Raw genomic sequence first — 21,000 nt, forward strand, 5'->3', positions numbered from 1 at the left:
TATAACCCTTTATTTAATGATTGTTCAAAGTTATATTGGCCCTGAAAACAGCGACTTATGGCCAGTCCTCACACATAAAACACACATAAGATACATAATAACACATAAGAGCACCAGCGTGCCTACCGTTCCTGTCCTAATGTTCCCTTTGATTGTATCCAATTCGTATGATTATTTCATGGTTATATATATTCTTTTAGAATAGAATAGAATTTTTTATTGGCCAAGTGTGATTGGACACACAAGGAATTTGTCTTGGTGCATATGCTCTCAGTGTACATAAAAGAAAAGATACCTTCATCAAGGTACAACATTTACAACACAAATGATGGTCAATATATTGCTATATATAAATCGTATATTGATATCAATATAAATCGTAAGGATTGCCAGCAACAAGTTATAGTCATACAGTCATAAGTGGAAAGAGATTGGTGATGGGAACTATGAAACGATTAATAGTAGTGCAGATTCAGTAAATAGTCTGACAGTGTTGAGGGAATTATTTGTTTAGCAGAGTGATGGCCTTTGGGAAAAAACTGTTCTTGTGTCTAGTTGTTCTGGTGTGCAGTGCTCTATAGCGTCGTTTTGAGGGTAGGAGTTGAAACAGTTTATGTCCTGGATGCGAGGGATCTGCAAATATTTTCACGGCCCTCTTCTTGATTCGTGCAGTATACAGGTCCTCAATGGAAGGCAGGTTGATAGCAAATAAATAAATAAATGTGTTTGACAAATAAATAAATAAATAAATAAATAAATAAATAATAAAACATATGAAACTATTGTAGGACTCCCACTCTGGGAGTTGAAGCCCACCAGTCTTAAAAGAGCCAAGTGTGCAGACCCCTGAGTCAAGCAACCAACCCCCCCTCCCCTCCACACCCCGGACAGCTCCGGCTGGCGCGCGCCCCCGGCCAATGAGCGCGCGCTCCGTGGCCGTTCCCCTCGGCGCGCATGCGCCCTCGGCCACCCGGCAGGCATGGCTGCGAGCGAAGGGGAGCTGAGGAGGCGTTGGCGAGGAGGAGGGGGGGGCCCGGCGGGAGACGCCCCCGACCCGCGGGAGCCCCGCGCCCCTCCGGCGCCTCCCTTGCGCCCCGGCTCCTTCTGGCTGACGCGGCTGGTGCTGCTCCGCGCCACCGCCTTCATTTACTGTAAGTGCCCCGCATGGGGGGGGGCGTGGGGGGGGGACGGGGAGGGGTCACTTGGGTTGCCCCTCCCCCCTCCCCGACGCCCCTCTTGCACCCCAGCCTTCCCCCCCCACAACTGCCCCCCCCCTTCCCCGTTACTCGTTTCCTTCCACTCCGCTTACCTTGAGTCTCAGCCTGGGCAACTCTGGCTCTCCTCTTATATTGAAGCTCGGGGCCCATGTGGGCTGGGGATTATGGGGGTTTGGATGGCAGCCCCCCCCCGCCGTGCATCTCTCTGGCCAAGCTTGCCCCCAGAAGCTCTTTCTTTCTTTCTTTCTTTCCTTCCTTCCTTCCTTCCTTCCTTCCTTCCTTCCTTCCTTCCTTCCTTCCTTCCTTCCTTCCTTTCCCTCCCTTCTTTCTCCCTCCCTCCCTCCCTCCCACTTACTTACTTACTTACTTTCCTTCCTTCCTTCCTTCCTCCTTCCTTCCTCCTTCCTTCCTTCCTCTCTCTCTCTTTCTCTCTCTCTCTCTCCTTCCTTCCTTCCTCTTTCTTTCTTTCTTTCTTTTTCTTCCTTCCTTCCTTCTTTCCTTCCTTCCTTCCTTCCTTCCTTCCTTCCCTCCCTCTCTCCCTCTTTCTTTCTTTCTTTCTTTCTTTCTTTCTTTCTTTCTTTCTTTCTTTCTTTCTTTCTTTCTTTCGTTTGTCAAGCATGTATGAGAAAACAAATATAAGTATAAACCAGTGGTGAAATCCAATTTTTTTTTACTACTGGTTCTGTGGGCATGGCTTGGTGGGCGTGGCTTGGTGGACTTGGCAGCAGAAGGATACTACAAAATCTCCATTCCCACCCCACTCCAGGGGGAAGGATATTTCAGGGCATGCAAGCCACATCATACTGCAAATGGATTGTGAGAATAAGCTTGGGGATGAGCTGCCACAAGACAGGGTTCAGATAAGAGTCAACCAAGTCCAAAGCCCCAGTGGGATTTGAGAAAGCATCTCAGACTGCTTCTCTTTATTTATTTATTTATTTATTTATTTATTTATTTATTTATTTATTTATTTATTTATTTATTTATTTATTTATTTATTTATTTATTTATTTATTTATTCATTCATTCATTCATTCATTCATACTTTTATACCGCCCTAGGGACTCAGGGCGGTGTACAGCCATATAAAAAACACATAAATATACAAAGTAAAACATTCATCTAAAAAACTTATTATAAAGGCCAAATATTTAAAATAAACATAAATAATAAAACCCAATTTAAAACCAAATCTAAAATTTAGACATTTAAAAATTTAAAACCCTGGTCCAGTCCTGCGCAGATGAATAGATGTGTCTTAAGCTCACGGCGGAAGGTCCGAAGGTCAGGAAGTTGACGAAGTCCTGGGGGAAGCTCGTTCCAGAGGGTGGGAGCCCCCACAGAAAAGGCCCTTCCCCTGGGCGTCGCCAGTCGGCACTGCCTGGCCGACGGCACCCTGAGGAGTCCCTCCCTGTGAGAGCGCACGGGTCGGTGGGAGGCATTCGGTGGCAGCAGACAGTCCCGTAGGACAGGGGTCTCCAGCCTTGGCAGCTTTTAAGGCTTGTGGACTTCAACTCCCAGAATTCCTCAGCCGGCAAAGCCAGCAAAGCCAAAGCAAAGTCAATAAATTGAGTGGGAAGATGGCATGGAACGCGTTGGGAAGGCAGTCAAGAGCTGGTGAAAGATGGGTCGCGATTGGCATAAACATGGCATGCTTCAGCCATCCTTCTATCCCAATGATGATTATAGTGACTTTTTTTTTTTTACTGTTTATTTATTTATTTGGAGCAGTGTTTCTCAACCTTGGCATCGTGGAGAAGTGTGGACTTCAACCCCTAGAATTCCCCAGCCAGCACGGGAGACATCTTCAAGTCGCTGAGGTTGAAAAAGACTGATATAGAGCAGGGGTCTCCAACGTTGGTCCCTTTAAGACTTGTGGACTTCAACTCCCAGAGTCCCTCAGCCAGCAAAGCAAAGCTGGCTGAGGGACTCTGGGAGGTGAAGTCCACAAGTCTTAAAGGGACCAACGTTGGAGACCCCTGATATAGAGCATTTTTATGCCCAAATCAAACCGTATGACTTTGGGCAACGCAACAAAAATCATCAACCATGCACAATGCCGCCGAAACCAATACATAGCACTAAAAATGAACAAAAACGCTAAAGTGGCAAGCAAAATTAGGATATATTAGAACAGGGGTCTCCAACCTTGGCAACTTTAAGACTTGTGGACTCCAACTCCCAGAATTCCTCAGCCAGCTTGGCTTTTAAAAGGCTGATCCCAGCTGAGCCGCATGATCATCAGAGGCTTTTTTTTTTTTTACTTTTAAAAGCATTTTTTCTTCGGCTGAAGAAAAAATGCTTTTAAAAGTAAAAAAAAAAACCTCTGATGATCGCGCGGCTCAGCTGGGCATGGGGGTGGGGAAGGATTTTTGCTACCTGTTCTCCGAACCACCCGCCACCATCTCTACCGGATTGAGTGAGCCGGTCCGAACCGGAAACATTTCACCCCTGCTCTTACTGCGTTTGGGTGCTGTTTGCTTTAAATCAGTGTTTCTCAAATTTGCCAGCTTTAAGATGTGAGGACTTAAACTTCTGGATTTCCCCAGCCAGCAAGCCCAGGAGAATTGCCAAAGTTGTGAAAACACGGCAAATTGAGTGCAGTGGTGACCAAACATAGTACAACACAGGGAGTCCTTGATATACGACAATTAGGGCCAGAATTTATGTTTACTAAGCAAGGCAGTTAAATGAACCTTGGCCAGTTTGTGGCCCTTTTTGCTACCTTAAGGGAACCATGGCACTCAAGTTTGGATCGTTGTGATGGTCATGAGTTCAAGGACTAGTCATAAATAAAAAAAAAAAATTCAGTGCCACTGTAACTTTAAATGGTGATTACATGGATGATTGTTAAGTTAAACAACCTGATATATGGACCTGAATAAAAATAACCTGACTTGTTTAAGTGGGATCGCTTTCTTTGTGTATATAAAGATTTTATAAAGTTTGATAAAGATTTAAGGCTTGCGGCACTTGTTAAAATATGCTTACAGACTTCACAGTGGTAACTGTTGCCGCTTTCCACAAATGTAAAGATTTTATAGAAACAAAAGCTGGGTTTGTTTTCAGCCATGAAAACTTGTAAACAGTGTGCTGCGGGCTAATTGATGACTGCAGTTGTTTATTATGTTCTGTGTCTGAATATGTTGCGTTTTGTGTCACTTTGGTGTGGAAATTCCTATGGCTGTTGACCCCAATAAGTTACTTTTGTAATCATTCCATCTACGAAGCATTTTAAACTGCTGTGGCCAGGCTCTCTTTCTCAACTGCACTCATGCCCTAGTCCCGTAATGGCGAACCAATGGTACGCATGCCACCTATGGCACGCAGAGCCCTTGTTCTGTTTCCCTCCCCCAATACTCCCAACAAAGAGTCAGTCAAAGGCCTTCTTTTCTAGTTTATTTACATAGATAAATGTTCTGGCCACGTCTACGCACGAGCCTGCCAAGTCTCTGGAGATAACGAGGAAATTATAGATAAGGCCGGAGTTACTTACTAAGATATTCTTCCCTCCATTGAAACAGTTTGCCCGCGCAAATTCACTGCTTTGTCCAAGACAAAAAGCCAGGAAGCTCCGCCTCCTGCTTTTATAGCCTCTGTAGGTGTCACTGTGTGACTCATCGTTCTTTGACTTTGTCCCAACGCCGCCTCTGCTGCGCATGCCGGTCACGTCTGCGCAGTCTTGCATCAAGCCAAAATTGTTCTTGGGGCGTTGCCAAATCAGAAGAAGGCCCGGGAGAATCAGGCCTTGCCGGCCCCTTCTCCTCCCTTTGGGTGGGTGCCAGGGAGAGATAGGGCCCAGGAGAAGCAGGCCTTGCCAGGTCTTCTTCCTCACTTTCTGAATCATCTGAGTCCAGGAGTCCGAGTCCAGGAACCTGGGTCACAACAGCCCTCTCTGCGGGCATGCGAGCCGTCGCTCAGCTCAGCTCCACCCCGCATGCATGCGCACTTCCTGCTGGCCAGCTGATTTTTGGGTCTCTGCCAGGTATGCGCAGGAGGGGGGCAGGATGCATGCAGGAGATGTGCATGCATGCGCAGGGGGGCGAGGGGTTGTGTGCGCATACGCGGGGGGAGCATGCCTCCCCCAATGGCCTGTTTCGGGCCTAGCAGGCCTCCCTGCAGCCTCCTGGGACCAAAAATGGGCCGCGGAGGGGGTTGCCCCGACCTCGGGACATTGCAACCGTCATAAACATGAGTCAGTTGCCAAGCATCTGAATTTTGATCCCATGACCCCAGGGATGCGGCAATGGCCGTAAGTGTGAAAATGGCCATAAGTCACTTTTTTCAGTGCCGTTACAACTTTGAATGGTCATTAAACAAACGGTTGTAAGTCGAGGACTACCAGGAATGGTTTCACAGCTAAATTTCCTGCAAATCTGAAGTGGTGGAGGGTTTCCTCCCTAAGAAAGGGGTTGGACTAGAACAGCGGTCACCAACTGATAGTCCATGGACCACTGATGATCCACAAGAAAATTTTGGTGGTCCCCAGAAGAATTATTTGCATTTTTTGTATTGCACTAAATCAGGGGTCCTCAAACCACGGCCCCTGGGACGGATATGTGCAATGAGCATTTGTGTTGCTGCAGAGAATCTCCTCCTTCAGGGTCTTTTTGTGTGGGTCGGGTGGGGGGAGAAATTCCAACTTGGGGTCTGCTTCAGCCTCCTGATGTGGGGCTTTGGGCGAAGGCTGGAGGGAAGAGCGGCTGGTGGTGAAGACCCGGAGGGCCTCGTTCCAGTGGGACTGCATCATGGCCTGGAACTGGCTGACCATCTCAGCCTGCTGAGCCTCCAGGCGCCACTGGCCTTGCACTCTCACAGGTCTTCCCTCTGCTTGGAAAGCCTATGCTCCTAGTCCTCAGTGAGGTGCTTCTGCTGAGCCTCCTTCTTGGCCAGATCCAATTTGAACTGAGTTGTTTTACCAACTCTTTCTCGTGGTGGCTGCTTAGCTCCAACAACTGGTTCCTATTGGGGCCCTAAGGAGCCCGGGCAGGCAGGGGAGGAGTGGCTGGGACGGTGGGGGGGGAGTGAATAGGGGCCAGCGAGGTGCCCCTCGACGTGAGTGACATCCAGTTGGTCATGTCCACCCAATCACATGACCACCTAGCCAGACCCACCCAGCCGGTCATTAAGCAGATCATATTAGTGGTCCATGGGATTTAAAATTATGAATTTAGTGGTCCCTGAGGTCCGAAAGGTTCGGGAGCCCTGGACTAGATGACCTACAAGGTCTCTTCCAACTCTGTTATTCTATTTCTATTTCTAAGTGTAACATTGAAACTTTCCTAGAGATGGAAAACCCTACATAGATTTATTCAGGTGATGGAAACTTACATTCTTTCTTGCCTTTTAAATAAGCTTCGGTTAGTGGCCTGAAATGGGACACGGTGGCTCAGGGGCTAGGACGTTGAGCTTGCCGATCGAAAGGTCGGCAGCTCAGCGGTTCGAATCCCTAGTGCTGCCGTGTAATGGGGTGAGCTCCCATTACTTGTGCCAGCTTCTGCCAACCTAGCAGTTTCGAAAGCACGTAAAAAATGCAAGTAGAAAAAATAGGGACCACCTTTGGTGGGAAGGTCACAGCGTTCCATGCACCTTTGGTGTTGAGTCATGCCGGCCACATGACCATGGAGACGTCTTCGGACAGCGTTGGCTGTTCGGCTTTGAAACGGAGATGAGCACTGCCCCCTAGAGTCGGCAACGACTAGCACATATGTGCGAGGGGAACCTTTACCTTTACCTTTAGTGGCCTGAAATAACTTTTTTCTTCAGATCAGATTTGTGGTGTGGTCCGTTTGAACCTGCAGGCCTTTTTTTCTCTCTGTGTGTGTCTAAAATATGATTTGGTTTTCACGGCAAGCGTTGTGACTCTTGGTTGTTTTTTTTCTCCCAGTGGTTTGAGCTTCAAATGTAAGTTAAGGTTTCTCTCCCCCCCCCCCCCCTCATTTTACGTTTTAAAAAAGAGCAGAGAAGAAAGGACTGTGTGGCAGGAAGGTTTTGCATTTCGCGTCGTTGAATCTTTATGGAGCATGGAGAATGTGATCCTTTCTTCCATCTTCCCTGACAGGTTGAAGCTGGGGTAGGAAGCACAAGAGTGGGGACAGGTCCAAGCCTGCCCATCAGAGCATCCTGGAATTTCCAGGTAGCCCTCGACTTATGACCACAGCCCAAAACTTACGTTGCTAAGTGAGACATTGGTTAAGTGAGTTTTGCCCTGTTTATGATTTTCCTTAGTTGTTAAATGAATCGCTGCAAGTTGTTGAGTGAGCGACCCAGTTGTTTTATTTATTTATTTATATGGGGAGAAACAGGCTCAAGCTCAATCCCTCCAAGACGGAGTGGCTGTGGATGCCGGCGAGTTATTGGCCCCAAAGGATAGGGTGCGCAACTTAGGTGTCCTCCTGGATGAGCGGCTGTCGTTTGAAGATCATCTGACGGCCGTCTCCAGGGGGGCCTTCCACCAGTTTGGCCTGGTTCGGCAGTTGCGCCCCTTCCTTGATCGGGATGCCTTGTGCACAGTCACTCACGCGCTCGTTACCTCTCGCTTGGATTATTGTAATGCTCTCTACATGGGGCTCCCCTTGAGGTGCACTCGAGGGCTTCAGTTAGTCCAGAATGCAGCTGCGCGGGTGATAGAGGGAGCTTCACGTAGCTCCCATGTAACACCGCTCCTGCGCAGACTGCACTGGCTACCTGTGGCCTTTCGAGTGCACTTTAAGGTGTTGGTTACGACCTTTAAAGCGCTCCATGGCTTAGGGCCTGGGTACTTACGGGACCGCCTGCTGTTACCACATGCCTCCCACCGACCCGTACGCTCTCACAGAGAGGGACTTCTCAGGGTGCCGTCCGCCAAGCAATGTCGGCTGGCGGCCCCCAGGGGAAGGTCCTTCTCTGTGGGGGCTCCCACACTCTGGAACGAACTTCCCCCGGGTTTATGCCAAATACCTGACCTTCGGACCTTTCGCCGCGAACTGAAGACACATCTTTTTATTCGCGCGGGGCTGGGTTAACTTTTATGGATTTTATAGTTATTATTAATTTTAAACGGGGTTTTAGTTTTTATATATTTTTAAATTTTTAGGCAAATTATAATAAGTTTTTTAATTTTACATTTTATATATAGTGTCTTGTTTGTTTTTATTTGCCTGTACACCGCCCTGAGTCCTTCGGGAGAAGGGCGGTATAAAAATCAAATAAATGAAAATGAAATGAAATGAAATGAATTTATAATTTAATTTCTATACCGCCCTTCTCCCGAAGGACTCAGGGCGGTTTACAGCCATATTAAAACACAAAATACAAATAACAAATTTAAAATAGAATTAAAAACAAATATTTAGTAGGCCGAATCAACTAAAACGGTCATAGACCGACATAAAACCCATTTAAAATTAACAATTAAAAATTACACTTAGGCTAGTCCCGCACGATGAAATAATAAAGTCTTCAGTTCACGTTTGAAGGTCCGGAGGTTAAGTGAATTGTTAAGTGAATTTGGTTTCCCCATTGACTTTGTTTGTCAGAAGGTCGCAAAAGGGGTTCGCGTGTCCCTGGGGCTCAGCAGCCGTCACAAATATGAACCAGTTTCCAAGCGTCTGAATTTTAAATCATGTGACCATGGGGAATGCGGCCACAGTCGTAAGTGTGAAAACTTAATATTAAGCTGCTTAGAAGGTTTCACTTTCATTTTTACTGCTTGCCCTTCCTCCTCACACTTAGAGCCTGGGGGTACAGATGCTTTTCTCTTCAAACCATCACAGTTTTGGTCGCCACGATGTAAAAAAGATGTTGAGACTCTAGAAAGAGTGCAGAGAAGAGCAACAAAGATGATTAGGGGACTGGAGGATAAAACATATGAAGAACGGTTGCAGGAACTGGGTATGTCTAGTTTAATAAAAAGAAGGACCAGGGGAGACATGATAGCTGTGTTCCAATATCTCAGGGGTTGCCACAAAGAAGAGGGAGTCGGGCTGTTCTCCAAAGCACCTGAGGGTAGAACAAGAAGCAATGGGTGGAAACTGATCAAAGAAAGAAGCAACTTAGAACTAAGGAGAAATTTCCTGACAGTTAGAACAATTAATAAGTGGAACGACTTGCCTTCAGAAGTTGTGAATGCTCCAACGCTGGAAATTTTCAAGAAAATGTTGGATAACCATCTGACTGAGATGGTGTAGGGTTTCTTGCCTGGGCAGGGGGTTGGACTAGAAGGCCTCCAAGATCCCTTCCAACTCTGATGTTATGTTATGTTATATAGTTTATAGTGAACATCAGGGGTCTCCAACCTTGGCAACTTTAAGCCTGGTGGACTTCAACTCCAGTGATGTTTTGGATTGTAATGTGGATTTTTTAAGCTGCTGTACTTCAACAGCTCCCCCAAATGCTGGAGTTGCAATGTTTAAGTTGGGCGGCCATATCAGTTGTTTGAAGGAATGAACTCCACCAGCGGGCTGATGGAAAGAATCGTGCCCTTTGGATGAAAAACAGAGGACTTTCGGCAATATTCGAAAATATTGTTGTGACGGCTATCTGCACTTAGATTTGGAGGAAGGCAAGATTTATTTGGATGAACCTTTTATCCTCTTAGACTTAGACCTTGTTTAGCCAATTAGATCTTGTTAAGAGGCACATGATATGCCTTCCACCTTTTTACCTCAATATTTCATTTATTCCCGAGGTTACTTCTTGTTATTTTGGGAAGAGGACTTGGTGTCAGCATTGGTTTTAAAGGAAAGACTACTCTCTTGTGGCTTAACTGTGTCTTCCTTGAAGTTTCTTTTGTGTAACCTGCATGTAAATACAGTGTGCACTCTTTTTTCCCTTACCCATTTTGGCAATGTGTATTTTCCCCTAATTTGCTCTTCTCTTGTTTATGTTTGCACTTAAGCCTGGGGTCTAATTTGGACCTTTTTTTGCAGCTGATGAGCAGTTTAGATGGGTAGGGCAGCAATTTTGAGGTAGGTTTTGATTGCCAGTTGCAAGAAAATCTCCTTAGCAAATTGCCATGTTAATCAAAGTTAATTAGGTTGTGGAAGACATGACCCTCCTCTGCCATACCAAGGAAGTGAATTTTATTTTTAAACAAGATGATTTTGAGGGAATTGTGTGAAGGGAGGTCCGGGGTTCAGTTGGATACCTCATGATGGGATGGCCAAAGGCTCCACATAGACAAGTGATGACGTTTCTAATATGAACAGATACAGATGTCTCATTTCTTCTCCAAGGCTTATTGGCTGCTGATGGGGTTATGTTTTTAGTTGTTCTCCATTTAAAAAAACCTGCAAGTAACCACGATTTGATTTCTCCTGGGGTGCCATTAAACCTAGCCCTGAGATATTTGAGAGGCCACAAAAGCTGAGCTCAGAGCGTTCATGCAGGCTCTTTGTTATTTATCCCTGCTTTTGATGACGGTCTCTTATTTGTGCAGGCAGAAGATTTTAAGTGATGCATTCAGGCAACCGCTCCAAACTATTTGTGTCAGGAAAACCATTCTTCCAAACTTTGAGGGAGAGAATATTAATTCAAGTGTGTGATTGTATATGGTCACTCTATATGATTTCCTATAACTTTGATCTATCCATCCATCCATCCATCCATCCATCCATCCATCCATCATCTATCTATCCATCCATCCATCCATCCATCCATCCATCCATCCATCCATCATCTATCTATCTATCTATCTATCTATCTATCTATCTATCCATCCATCCATCCATCCATCCATCCATCCATCCATCCATCCATCTATCTATCTATCTATCTATCTATCTATCTATCTATCTATCTATCTTCTATCCATCTATCCATCCATCCACCTACCTACCTAGCCATCCATCCATCCATCTATCTATCTATCTATCTATCTATCTATCTATCTATCTATCTATCTATCTATCTACATATCATCTATCTATCTAACTCTCTATCATCTATCTGTCTACCTACTATCTATCTATCTATCTATCTATTTATCTATCTATCTATTTATCTATCTATCCATACATACATACATACCATAGATGTGTGTGTGTGTGTTCATATGTGTACATGTTATACATGTGTCTGTATATGTATCTGTATGTATTGGGCCAGTTTAAAGGGGTCACCTGGTTAACATTTTAATTGATGACCTAAAGCAAATGGTATAATTATTGGTATAGGAATGAACTCCACCAGCGGGCTGATGGAAAGAATCGTGCCCTTTGGATGAAAAACAGAGGACTTTCGGCAATATTCGAAAATATTGTTGTGACGGCTATCTGCACTTAGATTTGGAGGAAGGCAAGATTTATTTGGATGAACCTTTTATCCTCTTAGACTTAGACCTTGTTTAGCCAATTAGATCTTGTTAAGAGGCACATGATATGCCTTCCACCTTTTACCTCAATATTTCATTTATTCGAGGTTACTTCTTGTTATTTTGGGAAGAGGACTTGGTGTCAGCATTGGTTTTAAAGGAAAGACTACTCTCTTGTGGCTTAACTGTGTCTTCCTTGAAGTTTCTTTTGTGTAACCTGCATGTAAATACAGTGTGCACTCTTTTTTCCCTTACCCATTTTGGCAATGTGTATTTTCCCCTAATTTGCTCTTCTCTTGTTTATGTTTGCACTTAAGCCTGGGGTCTAATTTGGACCTTTTTTTGCAGCTGATGAGCAGTTTAGATGGGTAGGGCAGCAATTTTGAGGTAGGTTTTGATTGCCAGTTGCAAGAAAATCTCCTTAGCAAATTGCCATGTTAATCAAAGTTAATTAGGTTGTGGAAGACATGACCCTCCTCTGCCATACCAAGGAAGTGAATTTTATTTTTAAACAAGATGATTTTGAGGGAATTGTGTGAAGGGAGGTCCGGGGTTCAGTTGGATACCTCATGATGGGATGGCCAAAGGCTCCACATAGACAAGTGATGACGTTTCTAATATGAACAGATACAGATGTCTCATTTCTTCTCCAAGGCTTATTGGCTGCTGATGGGGTTATGTTTTTAGTTGTTCTCCATTTAAAAAAACCTGCAAGTAACCACGATTTGATTTCTCCTGGGGTGCCATTAAACCTAGCCCTGAGATATTTGAGAGGCCACAAAAGCTGAGCTCAGAGCGTTCATGCAGGCTCTTTGTTATTTATCCCTGCTTTTGATGACGGTCTCTTATTTGTGCAGGCAGAAGATTTTAAGTGATGCATTCAGGCAACCGCTCCAAACTATTTGTGTCAGGAAAACCATTCTTCCAAACTTTGAGGGAGAGAATATTAATTCAAGTGTGTGATTGTATATGGTCACTCTATATGATTTCCTATAACTTTGATCTATCTATCCATCCATCCATCCATCCATCCATCCATCCATCCATCCATCATCTATTTATCCATCCATCCATCCATCCATCCATCCATCCATCCATCCATCCATCCATCCATCATCTATCTATCTATCTATCTATCTATCTATCTATCTATCTATCTATCTATCTATCTATCTATCTATCTATCTATCTATCCATCCATCCATCCACCCGCCCACCGACTCACCCACCCATCTATCTATCTATCTATCTATCTATCTTCTATCCATCCATCCATCCATCCATCCATCCATCCATCCATCCATCATCTATCCACTCATCATCTATCTATCTATCTATCTATCTATCTATCTATCTATCTATCTATCTATCTATCATTATCTGTCTATCTATCTATCTATCTATCTATCTATCTATCTATCTATCTATCTATCTATCTATGTATCTATCTATGTATCTATCTATTTATCTATCTATCCATACGTACATATATACCATAGATGTGTGTGTGTGTGTTCATATGTGTACATGTTATACATGTGTCTGTATATGTATCTGTATGTATTGGGCCAGTTTAAAGGGGTCACCTGGTTAACATTTTAATTGATGACCTAAAGCAAATGGTATAATTATTGGTATAATTATTGGCAAATGGTATAATGATTATGGGCATAATGATATGGAACTGTAAGAGTCCGTTTAGCGTAGTGGTTAAGGTACCAGGCTAGAAGTTGGAAAGTTGTGAATTCTAGTCTTTATTTAGACTTGGAAGCCAGCTAGATGACCTTGGGCCAGTCCCTCTCCTTCAGCCCTAAGACGGCAAGGACAAACCTATTCTAAAAGTCTTGTCAATCTACAGTTGGACTACATAATAAAATTCAATCTATGATTTACATACATCAAGTGCTCTTCTTACCTATATACTGTCACCTGGGCCTTATCTAATGGGGACTTCCGCATTAAGGAGGTGAGATGGACCTCTACAAAGGAAAATGAAATGTCTTTGCCAGAGGCTCACTTGGCCCCCATATTCACATCACTTGAGCACTATATTCCCAGGCTTTTAGACAAGCTTTTACTTGTCTTTAATTGGTGTCACTTTAGATTTTGAAAGCCTTTCCTGCTGCTGCTAGTTTATATGGTGTTTTCATTTTTCATTTTCATTTTATTTTACTTATATAAGTTTTTATTAAAATGATACCTTTTGGAGCAGGGGTATCAAACTCGATTTCATTGAGGGCCGCATCAGGGTTGTATTTGACCTCGCGGGGGGCAGGGGGGGACGTGACCAGCTTGATGTCCCTTGTGTCGGGGGTGCCTATGGTGGCCTCTGTGCTGTCAGTGAAAACAGGCTCCTGAGCTCCATTTTTGCTGGCAGAGGCACCGTGGGCTGGTCCTTTGCTGTTTCCAGGGCCAGATCTAAGCACCCCGAGGATCGTCTGGATCAGGCCCCAGGTCTTGAGTTTGACAGCCCTGGCTTAGAGCGTTTGATTATAAACCATCTCAAGAGTTTGGGCAACTGGGTGGTTTAAATTTTTTTTAAAATTAATAATAAAAGTAAATACTGTACCTATGTCATGGTTGGATTGCCACAATACAGAGACACACCTGAATGAACCGCACACTTGCCTTTCTCTTGGTTTTTGTCTGCAGCAGGGGAGGTTCATCCTCTCAGGTAGATGGGGTCAGGCGTGAAATGCTCCTGGTTTGGACCGGATTGTGCGATCCGGTAGCGATGGGGGAGGGTAGTTTGGAGAACCGGTAGCAAAAATCCCAGGCCACCCCACCGCCCACGCCTCGCTGTTCCTCTTCTCTGTCCCTGAAGCTCTCGGTGGTGATATAGCTGCAAACGGCCTTAAATGACTGCTGCAGAGCTTCAAAGGGCCGCATTACAGCTGATCAGTGCTGTAGGTGGCTAGTAGACCAGTGCCTCTATTTTTAAAGAAGGTAGACCGGTGCCTCTCAAAAAAAGGCAATTAGTAGACCGATGCCTCTATTTTTAAAGAAGGTAGACTGGTGCGCTCCCAAGTTTTGTATACTTTATTATTTTTATTATTTATTGTTATTGGCCACGCCCACTGGGTCACCTGACCACCAAGCCATGCCCACCAATTAAGCCATGGCCACAGAACCGGTAGGAAAAATTTTTAGATTTCACCCCTGGACGGGGCCCAAACTGTAATTAGATTTAAAGGTAAGACCAGTGCCTTGGTTGTGGAGTCGGATTCACACACTATGCTAAGCCTCAATTTAGATTTGATTTAGGTTACAGGACCTCATCTGTTACGTTTTGCGAACTGTGGTTGATGGCTTTGCATGTTCTGTGAACAGTTATTGTTTTTTCAATAACCATGGTTAAATAAAGAGTCATTTTATCTGATAATCCAAACAATATCGGTAAGTACTACGTTGTAACGATAAATGAAATAGAGAACTGAGGATTTCAGAAAGTCCCAAAAAGCTCGAAAGACGTTCCTGCATTTCCTGCTTTCAGTCAAGATAAAGGTAAAGGCAGGATTGTAAAGCTGGATATGGGTTCAAAAATTACCATTTACCAAGGCATGAAATCTGTATCCTTGCCCTTAAGCAACACATAATCTTGATTAATTTCATACTGGATGCAAAGTTGACTTGATATTTGTTGGAGATCAGGAAAGAACGCATGACTTGGTTGGTTCTTCTTGATCCCTCAACACTTTTTGAGACCACAAACCATGATCTCCATCCAATAATAGGAGGGATTTGCTTTGTTCTTGTCTCTCAGGTAGTTTTCTGATGGTTTCCTGTGGGAGATGATTGGCTTCAGTTGCTTCTCAGAATGGGAGCTTTTTAGTGGCATCCTCCACAGGTCTATTGTATCTTCAGTATTTCTTAATAGGTATATGGAATTGTTAGGGCAAGTTTTCAGACCTGGAGTAAGATGCTGCTAATATGTTGATGGCAGCCAGATCTTTTTCTCCATGACATCTTTAGGGTGTGGCTCCCTTCAATTCCTGTCTGCAGGCATTGATGTTTGGATGGAGCTGGTGATTGAAACCAAACCCATACAAGACAGATGTGTTTGTTTCAGGGGTCACAATTCCAGAGAGGAGACCAAGATTCTTTGGTTTCCAGCTTGAGCCAACTATGTCATTGATACAATCACAGTGGGAATAGGATTAGGGATAGGGATAGGATACCTTACCTTACCTTACCTTTCCTTACTTTACTTTACCTTATTGGCCAAGTGTGATTGGACATACAAGGAATTTGTCTCCGGTGCATAAGCACTCATTTTAAATCATGTTCCCACAAATCCTTACTTTCTTTACACTGGCCATACCCAATTCTTGCAACCGTACTTCATATGTTTTTAGTTTCCAGGCCTTGAATCATCTTAGTTGCTCTTCTTTGCACTTTTTTCAAGGTCTCAACATCTTTTTTGTAATGTGGTGACAAAATATATGCAGTATTTTGCAGGTCTGGCCTTACTAAGGTTTGATAAAGCGGTACTAATACTTTACCTGATTTTGCTTCTATGCCTCCACTTACGCAAGGATTGTGTTAGCTTTTTTGGCTAATGCCGCACATTGCTGGCTCATGTTGATGATGAAGGGTCCTTGAGTGGCTCAGACTGGTAAGACAGTCTGTTATTAACAGCAGCTGCTTGCAATTACTGCAGGTTCAAGTCCCACCAGGCCCAAGGTTGACTCAGCCTTCCATCCTTTATAAGGTAGGTAAAATGAGGACCCAGATTGTTGGGGGCAATAAGTTGACTTTGTATATAGTATACAAATGGATGAAGACTATTGCTTGACATAGTGTAAGCCACCCTGAGTCTTCGGAGAAGGGCGGGATATAAATGCAAATAAATAAATAAATAAATAAATAAATAAAATAAATAAATAAAGATGAAGGGGCTCGAACTATTTACCAAAGCACCAGAAGGTAAGATAAGAAACAATGGATGGAAACTAACCAAGGAGAGAAGCAACCTAGTAGTACTAAGGAGAAATTTTCTAATGGTGAGAATAATTAATCAGTGGAACAACTTACCTTCAGAAGTTGTGGATGCTCCATCACTGGAGGCTTTTAAGAAGAGACTGGACAGCCACTTGTCTGAAATGGTAGAGGGTCTCCTGCTTGTGCATGGAGTTGGATGACCTATAAGGTCCCTTCCGATTCTGTTATCCTATGTTAGTCAATTCCTACAGAGGTCCTACTGTTCAAATGTAGCTTGTTAATTTTTTGGATTCCTCCTCACTATTGTTGTTGTTCCTTCCAGCTGTTGCCTTTCTGGTTGGCTACCATCAAAACAAAGCCCTTATCGGCGATCGAGGGCTTCTGCCATGCAAGCTCTACTTGGAGAGTGTGAAGCGCCATTTCAAGGGCAGAATAAACATGGAGACCTTAAGCTATGCCCCAACTCTGATCTGGTTCTTGGATTGGTCCAACATGGACAGCATCCTTGATGCCTTCGCTCTCATTGGTTTGGCCATCTCGGCTTTTGTCCTGGTCACTGGATGTGCCAACATGATCCTCATGGCTGCTGTGTGGATAATCTACCTCTCCTTAATTAACGTGGGACAGATCTGGTAAGCCCTCTTGTTTCTTATTTTTCTGCTTGAGAGTAGCAATAGCCTTAACAGACTTATAATAATAATAATAATAATAATAATAATAATAATAATAATAATAATAATAATAATAATAATAATAATAATAATAATAATGTTTTAATTTGTATACCGCCCTTCTCCCGAAGGACTCATGGCGGTGAACAGGCAAATAAAATACAAACAGAAACATACACCATAATTAAAACAACCCTTAAAAAACTGATTCAAATTAGCCAGAAAATTTAAAATAACATTACACCCCATAAAAATTACAGAATTTAAAACCCACAATTAAAATTTTAAATTTAGAATTTAAAATCAAGCCAGTCCAGCCAAACGGAATAAATAAGTTTTAAGTTCGCAGCGAAAGGTCCCGAGGTCAGGTACTTGTCGAAGCCCGGGGGGAAGCTATATACCTCCCCTTAGTGCTCCAAGGGGTTTACAGAGTCAGCCTATTGCCCCCCAACAATCTGGGTCCTCATTTTACCAACCTTGGAAGGATGGAAGGCTGAGTCAACCTTGAGCCGGTCAAGATCGAACGCCAGACTGTGGGCAGACTCAGCCTGCAATACTGCATTCTAACCACTGGGTCACTACAGATCCTAGAGAGTTGGCAAGTTTCCCAGATGTGATACCCCCCCCCCCGTTTCCCTTCCTACCTTTAATTGTTTTAGATTTAGTTTGAATTTTAAGTGGGACCGCGAGTTTGTTGTAGTGGTTAAAGCACGTGGGTAGAAACAGAAGATTGGGCATGAAGCCAGTCACTTTCTCTCAGCCTTAGGAAAGAGGCAATTGCAAACCATTTTTGAAAAATCTTGCCAAGGAAACTGCAGGGACTTCTCCAGGCAGTCTTCGGGAACCAGACACAATTGAAAAGAAAAAAAAAACTTAAATGGGAAGTTGATAGGCTGCAGAGCAGAGGGACGCAGTGGCTTGGTGGTTAAGACGCTGAGCTTTTTGAATGAAAGGTTGGCAGTTCAGTGGTTTGAATCCCTAGCGCCGCGTAACGGGGTGAGCTCCTGTTACTTATCCCAGCTTCTGCCAACCTAGCACTTCAAAAGCACATAAAAAATGCAAGTAGAAAAATAGGGACCCCCTTTGGTGGGAAGGTAACAGCGTTCTGTGCACCTTTGGTGTTGAGTCATGCTGGCCACATGACCACGGAGTTGTCTTCGGACAGCGCTGGCTCTTCGGCTTTGAAACAGAGATGAGCACCGCCCCCTAGAGTCAGGAACGACTAGCACATATGTGCAAGGGGAATCTTTTACCTTTTAGGCTGCAAAACAACAGTCTTCATCTGAACTGGGGTATAAAGGCCTTTGAAATTCTCTCCTTGGACATCTTCTTCCTCTGACCACAAGCCAGAAGAAGAAACACAAAGTCCATCGGGCTGTTATAGTGGCTGCCCAGACTCCCCCTTGCCCAAATCTGTGAGCAGAGAATACGGGCAGGCCATTTAAATGAGTTTTTTTCCCCTCAGGGGAAGGAGAGATTCTCCAATAATTTCTCAAAGCTGGAAGCTACTTAATGGGTCGAGGGCAAAGCTCTTACCGATTTCTTCTGAGACCTTCTCTTGAGAAGCAAAGAAGATGGGGAGAGCAATCTCAGGAAGGTGTCCTGAAACTTTTCACCCTAGCAGGAAATTTGCTTTTGAAGTCCTTTGAGTAAAACCGAACGATAGAACAAAATAGAACTTGTACGTTTATTCATTTTATCCTGGCTTTTTGCTCAGCGGGTGGACTATCTAGCACTGGGTTTTTATTTAAAAAAATAAATAAAGATGGACTGAGAGTTGGTGGCTTGCTTAGGTTACCATTGTATTTGTATAATATTTATATTATAAATATAGTAACATTTAAATATATTTGTATAATATATATATATATGGGATGAGAGAGAACATTTGTCTCAAACTCATGTCCAGAGGTTCTGTGGTCAAGGAAGGACTTGAATGTCTATGGAGATTCTCAGTTATCGAGGTCATGGTTGTATTCAAAGGTGCTTTTTCAAAAGGCAACTGGACTTCCTTTGTTTCTCCGTGAAGACATTTTGCATCTCATCCAAAAAGCTTCTTCAGTTCTGACTGAAGAAATGAAGAAGCTTGTTGGATGAGAGCGAAACGTCTTCAAAGAGAAATAAAATCCAGTTTTTTTAAATTTGCATTTATATCCCGCCCTTCTCCGAAGACTCAGGGCGGCTTACACTATGCTAAGCAATAGTCTTCATCCATTTGTATATTATATACAAAGTCAACTTATTGCCCCCAACAATCTGGGTCCTCATTTTACCTACCTTATAAAGGATGGAAGGCTGAGTCAACCTTGGGCCTGGTGGGACTTGAACCTGCAGTAATTGCAAGCAGCTGCTGTTAATAACAGACTGTCTTACCAGTCTGAGCCACCAGAGGCCCCTTGCCTTTGAAAAAAGCACCTTTGGATGGGACTCGAATCCAGATCTCCCCTCTTCAGAGGTGGGCTGCTGGGGGTTCACAGGGGTTCGGGAGAACCTCTAGCTAAGATTCTGTGCAGTTCGGAGAACCCCTAAATTCCACTCCTGGCTGGCCCCTCCCACCTCACCCCACTCCTCCCAGGAATCTCCACCCAGCCCATTTTGAATGCAGGTAAGCTCAGGGCGCCTGCGGAGGCTCGGGGAGGGCGAAAAACGGGCCTACTGGAAGTTCGCGAAGGTCAGAAACGGGCCCGTTTCCAGCCTCCAGAGGGCTTCCGGAGCCTGGGGAGGCCGTTTTCCCTCTCCTGGAGGCTCAAGGAAAGCCTCCAGAGCCCAGCGAGGGCAAAAACGCCCCCCTGCCACAGTGCAGGAGGCTGACTAGGCCACGCCCACCCAGCAACTGGGCAGAGAACCCCTTGCTAAAATTTTTGAAGCCCGCCCCTACCCCTCTTCCAACACCTTCCCCATTGGCTCTTTTGTCCAGCAACTCTTCTGGGACATCTTTATTTCCAAGGAAGCTTCTATTCTCTCCACCAGTTGTATTTATGGTAAATTTCTCAACACCAGTGAGCAGCCTAGGAAGATACTTAACTGAGCAGTTTGCTTTTCAGTAAATCCAGTAAAACTTCGTGATTGACTAAGCCCACTGCGGAGGAAATTTTGTGGTGCCAAAATTCCTGTTGGCTTACTGGCCTGGACCAATTATCTATTCTAAAAGCAACAACTAAAAGAATTGGAAGAAAAACACAGCTAAGAAAAAGAACAGGGGTTGCTTTCCTAGAAAAAAAGTGGCAGTGAGTGGTTTTCAGGGAAAAGGTTTGAGCAAAAGAATTCAAAGTTGTGATGTAATGCAGTATTTGAGGATTTTCAAGTTGCAGCTTGGAATGTCGGAGGGTTTGCTGCATTTCTCAGATACGTCTTCCTATAAAAATGAGGATGTTTCTACTGTAGGAAATCAAGAAACGCCCTTCTGCGTTGCCAAAGCCAGTTTATAAGTGGAGCTCCTATATAAGCATAGGAGCTTCGGCTGTTCTCCTGGATGGGGAAGTGAAATGCCCTGAGTGAGTCACATCTTCCATAGAACTGATAGGAGCAAAAACTCTTTTGTGAAGGCCCTGGCCTAGAGTAGCTTTTGAACAGACTGTTGCTGTGACCCAGGCCCAAGTAGGTAGTAGGAAACTCGAGTCAGTGTAAAAACAAACAAACCTTATTCGAACAGCTGAGAATTACTTCATTCTCAGCGTGGTTCAACTAAATTAAAGCAAATTCCTCCCAACAGAAATTCCTCAGTCCTATCACCAACCTTGGTCCAATTAGGCAAACTGCCAAAGGCCTTTCTTGGCAAACGTTCAGAAGATACCGATACAAAAATAAATGCAAGAAGATGAAGCTACCAACATTGTTTTCCGGCAAAGCCCAAATGCCATTGCTGGTCTTTTTTTAAGCC

At 44.1% G+C, this 21,000-nt stretch overlaps 1 protein-coding gene across 6 annotated transcripts in view; it reads left to right on the plus strand.

Moving 5' to 3' along the window:
• The first annotated feature begins 964 nt into the window (after positions 1 to 964).
• LOC131184973 (lipase maturation factor 1-like) overlaps positions 965 to 21,000 on the plus strand; it is a 63,754-nt gene continuing 43,718 nt past the window's right edge. For all 6 annotated transcript variants that reach the window (XM_058156913.1, XM_058156918.1, XM_058156916.1 and 3 more), the window contains exons 1-2: positions 965 to 1,151; positions 16,772 to 17,081. In XM_058156913.1, coding sequence (XP_058012896.1) covers positions 980 to 1,151; positions 16,772 to 17,081 — 482 coding nt within the window. In that variant the 5' untranslated portion in view covers positions 965 to 979. The remainder of the gene's footprint in view (positions 1,152 to 16,771; positions 17,082 to 21,000) is intronic.

This window comes from Ahaetulla prasina, chromosome 14 (genome assembly GCF_028640845.1).
Source record: "Ahaetulla prasina isolate Xishuangbanna chromosome 14, ASM2864084v1, whole genome shotgun sequence".
NCBI classification, from domain to species: domain Eukaryota; kingdom Metazoa; phylum Chordata; class Lepidosauria; order Squamata; family Colubridae; genus Ahaetulla; species Ahaetulla prasina.